Raw genomic sequence first — 10,705 nt, 5'->3', positions numbered from 1 at the left:
ATATATATATATATAATTTTAACAATTTTTTTTTATAAATTTATGAATACATATTAACTTTTTCTCAACCATTCACACCTACACAATAAAAAAGTAGGGACAATAAATCAAATTTCAGTAGTACACATTTGCATTTTGCATACAAAGAGTAACGTGAAGGGTTACACTGTAAAAACTCACTTCTCCTTTTTAAGAAATGACACAAATAGTCAAATCATACACATCATCACAGAGATTCTCATCAGACGACCACTCTCACTTTCACCTCGAGATCCATTTACCAAAAGCATTATCGACGGCCACAACCTCTCTGTCCCAAACTCCCACACCCTCCTATAAGTGATACTTTTCACGTCCAGCTTTCTGTCACACGACATTATTACATATTCAATTATTTCTTCTCCTTCTGTTGAATCAATGGAAGAGAGAATGGAGACTGAGCTGATATCGATACCAGCGACGCCACGGGCATCCACGCCGGAGATACTCACACCGTCCGGTCAGAGGTCGCCCAGGCCAATGTCAAAGGAAGGTGGGAAGTCGTCGACGGCGTGGACTCCGACGTCGTTTACACCGAGGTTTCTTAGTCCGATTGGTACGCCGATGAAGAGGGTGTTGATAAACATGAAAGGGTATTTGGAGGAAGTGGGTCATCTGACTAAACTAAACCCACAAGATGCATGGCTTCCGATAACCGAATCTCGTAATGGCAACGCTCATTACGCCGCCTTTCATAACCTCAACGCCGGCGTCGGCTTTCAAGCTCTGGTTTTGCCCGTCGCTTTCTCTTTCCTTGGCTGGTAAGTATTTATCATTTGCTCATAAATATCATAAATACATAACTCGTATCTCAATATTTAGTCAAAAGCTTTTATTGTCCACCTGACACACACTGTCTTTATTCTGGCGTCTCTAATCGCAATATATTCCCTCCCAAAACAGATAATAACAAAGCTCCTTTCTAACATAATAAGGGTTTATCCTGTATCCATAATCCATCAATGGATTTAGAACACATTATATGGGTTTATGCAGGAGTTGGGGAATTGTGTCATTAACTATAGCGTACTTTTGGCAACTCTACACTTTATGGATCTTGGTTCAACTTCATGAAGCAGTTCCAGGAAAGAGATACAACCGATATGTGGAGCTTGCTCAAGCAGCTTTTGGTAACAATATATCACACCCATTTACATTCTTAAACAGTTTAATAAAAAGCTCGACTTTTTCATATTAATCATGGTGTCATGTTTTTTGGTTCAGGGGAACGACTGGGGGTGTGGCTAGCACTATTTCCGACGGTTTACTTGTCCGCCGGAACGGCGACGGCGTTGATTCTTATCGGTGGCGAAACTATGAAACTCTTCTTCGAGCTTGTTTGTGGGCCACTTTGTACTTCAAATCCCTTAACGACAATCGAATGGTATCTTGTTTTCACTTCATTATGCATCGTGTTGTCTCAGCTCCCAAACCTGAACTCCATCGCCGGACTCTCCCTCATCGGAGCGGTGACGGCCATCTTTTACTCAACCATGGTTTGGGTTCTCTCCGTTAGCCAACCACGGCCACCCAACATCTCCTATGACCCTGTCCCCTTGCCTTCGTTCTCAGCCTCCCTGTTTTCTTTCCTTAATGCACTTGGTATCATTGCCTTCGCTTTTAGAGGCCACAATCTAGTCCTCGAGATTCAGGTAATAAGTTTACTATACAGTCGAGATTTTCTCTAATAAGCTTAAAGATATGATGTTTATATATTAACATCGAGTTTAATGGTAACTTTTTAGTCTACGATGCCATCAACGTTCAAGCATCCAGCTCATGTGCCAATGTGGAAAGGAGCCAAGGTTGCATACTTCTTCATTGCAATGTGTCTATTCCCTGTGGCTATCGGAGGTTATTGGGCTTATGGAAACCTCGTAAGCTTACATAATTTGTGTTAATCTACTTTCTCAAAAGAGTAACTATGCTGAAGATGTGTTTTCTTTTCTACAGATGCCATCGGGAGGGATTCTGAATGCGCTATTCGTATTCCACAGTCATGATATTTCAAGAGGGTTACTTGCAATGACGTTCTTACTAGTCGTGTTTAGCTGCTTAAGTGGGTTTCAGATATACTCGATGCCAGTGTTTGATAGTTTTGAAGCTAGTTACACGAGCCGAACAAACCGGCCATGTTCTGTGTGGGTCCGGTCTGGTTTTAGAGTGGTTTATGGGTTTATTAACTTCTTCATTGGTGTAGCATTGCCTTTCCTTTCTAGCATTGCGGGTTTGTTAGGAGGGTTAACTCTACCAGTCACATTTGCATACCCATGTTTCATGTGGGTTCTTATCAAGAAGCCTGCGAAATATGGCTTCAATTGGTACTTTAATTGGACACTAGGTTGGCTTGGTATAGCATTCAGTTTAGCGTTTTCAATAGGTGGAATATGGAGCATGGTCAATAGCGGACTTAAGCTGAAATTCTTCAAACCAAATTAACATTTAGTGGGCGATTGATTGTGTGCTCATGAACTTTTTAGGAAGCTGTATGTTATTTGTATGATTTGTAATATGCATTTAATGGTATAATATTCCTGATATATGCAGCTTCAAATCTTCAAATCTTTAAGTCATTTAATCGTATAGTATTCCTATAACTTTTTAGGAAGCTGTATGTTAGGACCCGTGTTAAAAATAGCATTAATAATGCTATATTGCAGAGTTTAATTTAGATACAATAAATCAAGCAAAACCAAATTTGTTACTGGGATAAATGTAGATGTATTAACCGGATAGAATTTCGTCTATATTTGTGTGATGGTTAGTGACTAACTTAGCCTAAATTGTGCGTTACGTAGCCAGGGTTAGGCTGTTCACGGAAATAGTCCACGACAGGTCCATGAGATACAACCCTCGTATTAGTGGGATTTACTACCCAATACCTCCCAAGATTCATATATATATAGTAAAACATGTTGCTAGAACATAAAACAATACACTTCACTATTTAAATAAAATCGATAGGAAAAAATATTAGTTGTGGGTCTGGATTGGATTGAATCGTAAAATTAAAAAAAAATCAAATTATTTTTAAATACATTATTGATTTGATTTGTGAAATAAACAAAAATTCACAAACAACAATCAAATAACCAAACATATTAACAACTATCAAATAATCAATTCACATTGAAAATTTAAAACAATAAAAAAAACCTACCATGAACTCTCATTGAACAATTAGAAAAAATAATAATTCACCAAGTATTACCAAACTTTCAATAATTTTGCCTTTGATTCGATGATTATGGAATAAATATTAACAAAATAAAATAAAATAAAAGAAACCTAATAGTTAATTTAATTAAACCTACAACTAAATTATGAATAGTGATCTTTGTTATTATAGAATATAGAAATTAGAAATAAAATTTCCACATAATTTAATCAATTTTCACAAAGTGAACAAAGTAGAATATATTTACCGACGGTTGCAAATTAGATCAGCAATAATGAAGAATTGAAGATCGAAGGTTAACATGCTGTGAAACGATTGATTTGTGACTTAATTTTTTTTATTGTAGCTTGTATTAGGCTATGAGTATTAGATTATATATTAAAAGATATTGGGCTATTAAAATATAGATTATGGACTTCAAAAATCTAGTTTATACACTTTTTTTTTATTGCCAAAATATTAGATGGTTCATTTGTATTTTTTTTTGATAAGTCATAAGTTTTAATTTCATTATGCAAAAATAAAAACAAGGTGGGTCAAAAACTCGCCAATGAGTAAAACCAAAATGTTGTTGCCTTGCGAATTCAAAATTTTTCATTTTCGGCTGAAAGCATATTAACGTTCTCAATATATACCATGACAGGGTACGACGTACATCACCTTATATTCTTGGCCACAAGAAGTGATTGTCGACACATCATAGAGTGAATCTCAAGGCTCATGTCTACATCGCTAGATAGGAGTGAACAAAAACCGAACCACAAACCGAAAAAACCCGTATGAATCGAAACCGAAATAAAAACAGACAATACGGTTTTTAGTCTTGCAAAAACCGAAAATTTTCGGTACGATACAGTTTCTAGTCTTGCAAAAACTGCAAAAAACTTAACCGCACAATATATATATATATATATATATATATATATATATATATATATATATATATATATATATATATATATTAAGTGTTGATATTTATAAGAACGAAGAACTTCTGATAATTAAAATTTCTATAAATATGAATATTAATCTTATCAGATAATGATTATATATTTTTAAGCATACATTTAGTGATATTTATGAGAACAAATAATGTTTATGATGTTTTTTAACATTTAAATATGAAGAGTACTATCGATGATAATATTATTTTTATAAAAACATTAATTGATATTATCTCATGTAAATGTGAAACAAATATTATATTTAATTCGTATTATATTCAAGCATTAGAAACATGTTTGATAAATGGTTATGTCATTTGATTTCAAACCAAGAGGTGATTGTATAATAAAAGTTAAACTACAAAAAAACCGAAAGGCAAAACAAAAAATAATAATAAAAAAAATTGACAAAAAACAGCGAAAAAAATGAACCGCAATAAAAACCGCAAAAACCGAACCACATAAAAACCGAACGGTGCAATTTCTAAACTTCAAAAAACCGAAGTTGCGGTACAGTTCGGTATTGAGCAAAACCGCACCGAACCGCACCAAGCTCACTCCAAAGCTAGAAATACCTAACATATGTAGAATTGAGGTAACATGAATACTTTTTGCATCTTTTTATTATCTTAACTAGACGAATTCTCACACATTGCCCGGTGTAGATTAAAAATATATTGTTAGAATATAATTTTCCAGACACCTTTTAGTTAATTTGATTCATCAATTTAGGTTCTTTTATTATTATTATTACTATATTTAATGTTTTCCTTTTAACTATGTTAAAATATATATTGAAATTTTTTTAAACATTATCTGATATTTTACTTTAGGTTTTAAATTTTACACTAAATTTTTAAGTTTATTTGATATATTAATGCAGGTTATTTATTGAACTATATATTGAAGTTAACAAATTAAGTATAGCATATTTATAAGTTATAAATTCTCTCATTTATGATAATGCTTACAATTAAAAGCATATTTAAGTTAATAAACTAAGTATATTGTATGAAAATATGAAAAGTTTGGAGTTTCAAATGAATGTGGTGAAAGAAAAAAAATGTTTCCTTTATAATACAGTATGATATGATGATTATAGCTTTAATTTTTAAGTTTTTGTGATATATACAATTATTTGATAATTTTATAAACCGTTTAAACTTGTGTAAATTATATATCAATCGTATTATAATCTATATATAACGGATAACAAATATATGAACAAAAATATGAACTACAATTTTTAGTAATATAAAAATACAAAAACATCTATTATAATATGTGTATTAAAAAAATATATATATACAACGAATAATAAAAAATATGAAAAATAAACACTACAACTTTTAATAACATAAAAATACTAAAATATTTATTATAACATTTATATTAACTTTTCATATTTAAATCATAAATCTCTTCATATACATTAATGTTTTTAATGAGCAAAACTTTAGAACCTTATAAAAGAAAAGAAAATAAAAAGTTATTAGTGATTAATAATTAATAATTATAAGTTCAAAACTCTTAAGTTGTAACTAATAAATATACATAAATTAGAAAATTCTTGAGCTGTAGTGTGAGTTTCAAATGAATACAGTACTTAAAAATGTGTATTTATTATTATTACTAGTTTATAACCCGGGAGAACTACAGTTATACAATTAATTAAAATTTTAAAATAAAAACTTAAATTTATTAATCATTTATTTTAAATAAATTATTAATTAAGAGATTTTTTAGTTATATAAATTTTAATCATTGATTAATAAATATTTGAAATTATATCACTTTATAATATGTAGTAAGTTTATTTTAATTTTTATTCAAATGTTATTAATTTAATATAATTAGAATGAGAAATTTAAAATTTGAAATTTGAAATGGATAATCAACAGGTTTACAAATGTCATGTATTAATTAAGAGATGTAATATGATGATACATGATAAAAGGAGAATAAAATATGCATTAATTAGGAGGTTTAATAAGATGACACATGTCAAGAGGAGAATAACATTATTCATTTATTAGATAAGGAAATTATTATTATTATTATTATTATTATTATTATTATTATATTCGTCTAAATAAATGGTTTTGATGCATCATTTTAATCAATTCAATTATTAAACATAAATATATTTAATTATAAATTTATAACATACATAGGTGCATATATATGTTAAACAAATCACATGTAATATATATTTTTGTAAATGTCATATGTAATTCTTGTCGTAGTAATATGGATAAATTACTTTCATATGAAGAACATATCATGATAAATCATCATAATTATGTATCAAATGTTAAAATTTGTGTTATCTTTTAAATATTGTCTTGTAAATATGTTTTGTAGGATAACCAAAAAAAAATAATAATAATAGAAAATAAACATAATCAAAATAGAAAAACTACAATCAAATAAATAAAAACATTAGGTGGTTAAATATATAAATAAAAATGTTACATAAATATACGTTTAAATAAATAAATAAATAAATAAATAAATAAATAACACCTATATCCGTTTTCTAAATCTTCTTTCTTTATTGAACACCATTCAACCATAGAAACTTTATGACAATTTTTCACTAACCTGCAATTAAAATGTTTTTCTTGAAAAAGAAAAATGAGAAATATATTCCAAGCAAAACATTGATGTTTGGAAAGTCACATTCAAAATTGAGTAATACATACAAATCATATACATATAAAGGTCAAATGAGAAATTGAATATAAAGAAAGAATAGAAAAGCTTTATTTGTTTTGGTTGACAGAAAAAATCATATTACAATTACCATCGATGCGACATAACTCATTTCTTCAAATCATAATATTTGGATCGTAAATGCTTCAACTATACGAAAACTTTTGAATCATAATATCTTCAACCAAATGACGACTTTTTGTAAGAAAAATGTACTAATATAACTACATATATAATGAAAGTGAAAGGCTGTGGGGTTTGAAATGCATGAGGTATTGAACTTATAGAGTGTGCGATTTTCTTGGAATGAAATTATGTGTGATTAATTACTTTGAAGGTGAAAGGGTGTGAGATTTCAAATGCATGAGGTGTTGGCAAATTTTTATGGAGGTTTTAAATGCATGAAATTCAAGAAAAAAAAATACTAGCTTTATAAGGATATATAATACTTACTCGCAATCATATAATTACTTGATTTATTGAGAGTGATCTCGTGGTATCTCTTCCTCAAATTTAGTGCTTGTAATGGTAATTAGTGTCCCTTGATGATTGATAATAGTACATCAATGGGAAAAGTCATATATCGAATGGTAAATCTGTTGGAATATGTTCATGATCATAATAAGTTGATCCCTTTTTATAATTAACATAGCCTTTTTAAATTAACCACAAGAAAAATTTAAGCTAATTTGACAAAAAGAGAAAAATAATGAATTTAGTTTAATAACACAACAAAAAGGTAAGTTATTTTGAAACTAATTAAGCCCAAAAGTTTATGGGTAAAAATATCTATCGGTAGTCATTATCTTATAATTATGGGATAATCTCTAATCCTAATAAAAACCTCTCCTAAATTACACTTGTCAAACTATTAAGCTACAAATCTGACACGTGGCATCACAATAAACAATAACCAAAAAAAATTCCCGCCCATGTACACATTCAGAAAAAGTAAATCCGTCAATTTAGTAATCCATATCCAAAATTAATTCAAAATTCAAAATTCCTTATTCAATATTGAAGATTGAAGATCACGATCCTGTATCCCTTAATTTCAGCAACCGAAATTTATGCCTGTCAATTATCCTCCAATCTTCTGATCTTCTGATTCAAATATACCGTAGATAAATCCCTGAAAATCAGGTTCAAAATAAAGGCATACGCATATATCAGTTTATATAATAATAAATCGGTTTTACTATCACTTAGTATTATATTTCACACATTCTTTGACGACATTCTCTGTGAGCTCTGATGACTTCCATGGAACAGGAAAAACTAAGCACAATCAATGATAATAATAAAAGGTTTGTGTTTCATTTCTATTGCCACTCATCTATATCTTTTAATCATTAATTAAGATGTCTATATTTCACTGACTATATTTCAATTTCGATCTTTATGAATTATCTATACTCAAGAAATTTATGTTTATGTAACGAATATTCATCTTTTGCAGCTTTTTTCATTACTTATTCATTTAAAACAACTTTTGATAAGTACAATGCTTAAATATTCATCCGTTTTTTATGTTTTTGATTCATCATTTTAATTTTTCGGAAAAACAGTTTTACAAAGTTTGGGATTGTTTTCAATTTCTTTCTTTATGAATTATCTATACTCAAGAAACTGATGTTTATGTAATGAATATTCATCTTTTGCAGCTTTTTTCATAACTTATTCATTTAAAACAACTTTTGATAAGTACTCTGCTTAAATATTGACAGAATATACACACTTTAATGTTTTCAACACAATTATGTACACTAAGTTATTGATTTAAATAAACTTATCATACGTACGATGCTTAAATATTCATCTGTTTTTTATTCTGTTTTACTCAAATTCTCATATTTTGGTAAAGCTTTTATGTCTCCATACAGTTTTTATATTTTTCTTCAATTTTACCATTTTGAATTTTTTTGAATATAAGGTGTTTATTGATTCATCTTTGCTATGTATGCATCTTTATGTCTTTGAAGAAGTGTACATATATACTATTACGGATAATTTCACTAATACTCTCTTGTAGTTACCAATTATTTGGCATCTAACTTATAGAATGGATTCTGATATTTGTAGGGATATGTCTACAACAAATATTAGTTTCATAGCTGACTTGGATGTAACAAGGGATGATTTGAGTATCAAGGTTCGTGTCATAAACCATTGGAAGCAAATGTCTTTCTACAACAAGAATGAAATATGGTCCATTGAATTAATCTTGGTCGATGAACAAGTATGTTATATATATCTTTACGTATGTGTTAAATATAAATATTTATCTATTTTAATGTTTAATGCTTATAATATATTGTGTTTTTAGGGGAGCAAAATACAAGCATCGGTCCCTAAAAAATTCCTCTATCGATTCAAAAAAAATTTAAAAGATGGGAAGTCATATTACATCACATCTCCAAGCTTTGCATCTCTGAAGCCTAATACTTTTAGGTTAATTCCCCAAGATCAAAAACTCACGTTTGTGCAGAAACCGTTGTTAAAGAATGTACCCAATTTAGCGAGCCTAAATTTGGTTTTTCTTTTGTTGATTTTCAATCTGTGCTGTCAATGGTTCATCCTCAAAATTTGTCACTCGGTATGTTTATTTATTATATTTATTACTTAATGAAATTTCAAGTTTTCATATTTAATGTTTATATATGATATGATATGATGTTTCCATATTCTCAACACCACTTCATTCATATTTTTCTTATATCTTAGATGTTATTGGATTGGTTGTTGCTGTTGGGGAAATGGCAAGAGAAAGCACTGAGAAGTCCAAACACAAGATTCACATCCATATCCAGAATGAAAAGTATGTTTTTCAATATATTTATATGTAATACTTAAAAGATTATATGTTTATATATAATTAACTTAATAACTGTTGTTGCATTGTTAGTGGTTTGGAAATACGCTTGGCTTTGTGGGGTGATTATGCGTACCAAATGCAAGAGTATATACAAGACAATCCACACAATCTTCAAATCATTGTTATACTTCAGTTTGCGCAAATTAATGTTTGGAGAGGTAAACTCAATTACTCAAAAAAATTAAAATTTTATAATAATTTTTACATTAGTTATACATTGTCTTATAGACCATCGGTTATATTTAAATAATATTTATAATTTTTTTTATAGATCGCCCCAGTGTCAACACCTACTATACATCCTCAAGATTGTTCATTAACTCCGACATAGATGAAATTTCTGTTTTCAAGAAAAGGTAATTTATGTCATATGGTGTGGTTTTTATCATTACATCCTATGTATCTAAATCTATTCGAAGCATAAAAATATCATTTTATTATTTCTTATTTTTTAAAATGTAATTTTTTAGACATATCTTCATTTATCTTATACCAATATATATTTATTTTTATGAAAAAATATGATGTGTTTTTATTAAAAAAAAAGTTTATTATAAAAATAATAGTGTGGTGCTATTTTATTTCAAAAATATAAGTACGTGGTTTTGAATTAAAGGTAAAAATATATTTCGGTTTTGATTTCATAATATTAGGATAATAAATTTTCTATTGATTTGATATAAAATTTTGATATTTAATTTTGAGAACTTATTTAGTTTTTCAAAATTTGAATATATTCCTTAATAAGACAAACTTTTCAACACAAAAAAACCATATATTAGCTAATACTTATATAAAATTGAATTAAACATAATTAATGTCATATTGAACAAAATTAAATGAAAATTATATGGCATTAATTTTGTTAAAAAATTTGTTTTTTATTTAAATAAAATGAATTAAACTGAATTAATGTCGTATTAGGGAATATATTTTGTAGCAGCATAGGTAGGT

The 10,705-nt window shown here is 28.6% G+C and overlaps 2 protein-coding genes across 2 annotated transcripts; both read left to right on the top strand.

Moving 5' to 3' along the window:
* The first annotated feature begins 260 nt into the window (after positions 1-260).
* On the top strand, positions 261-2,579 carry LOC145043288 (lysine histidine transporter-like 8). The gene is made up of 5 exons (XM_078991889.1): positions 261-800; positions 1,036-1,169; positions 1,264-1,691; positions 1,785-1,916; positions 1,993-2,579. The coding sequence occupies exons 1-5, from the start codon at positions 418-420 to the stop codon at positions 2,476-2,478; spliced, it is 1,563 nt and encodes a 520-aa protein (XP_078848015.1). The 5' UTR covers positions 261-417; the 3' UTR covers positions 2,479-2,579.
* Positions 2,580-8,938: 6,359 nt separating this feature from the next.
* On the top strand, positions 8,939-10,111 carry LOC145040454 (uncharacterized). The gene is made up of 5 exons (XM_078988378.1): positions 8,939-9,115; positions 9,203-9,440; positions 9,601-9,694; positions 9,782-9,909; positions 10,023-10,111. Exons 1-5 carry the CDS (start codon positions 8,939-8,941, stop codon positions 10,109-10,111), a joined length of 726 nt encoding a protein of 241 aa, XP_078844504.1.
* Positions 10,112-10,705: the final 594 nt, after the last annotated feature.

This window comes from Lactuca saligna, chromosome 4 (assembly GCF_052625555.1).
Source record: "Lactuca saligna cultivar CGN05327 chromosome 4, ASM5262555v1, whole genome shotgun sequence".
Taxonomy (NCBI): domain Eukaryota; kingdom Viridiplantae; phylum Streptophyta; class Magnoliopsida; order Asterales; family Asteraceae; genus Lactuca; species Lactuca saligna.
Note: the sequence above shows the minus strand (reverse complement) of the source record. Positions and strands in the feature narration are given on the sequence as shown.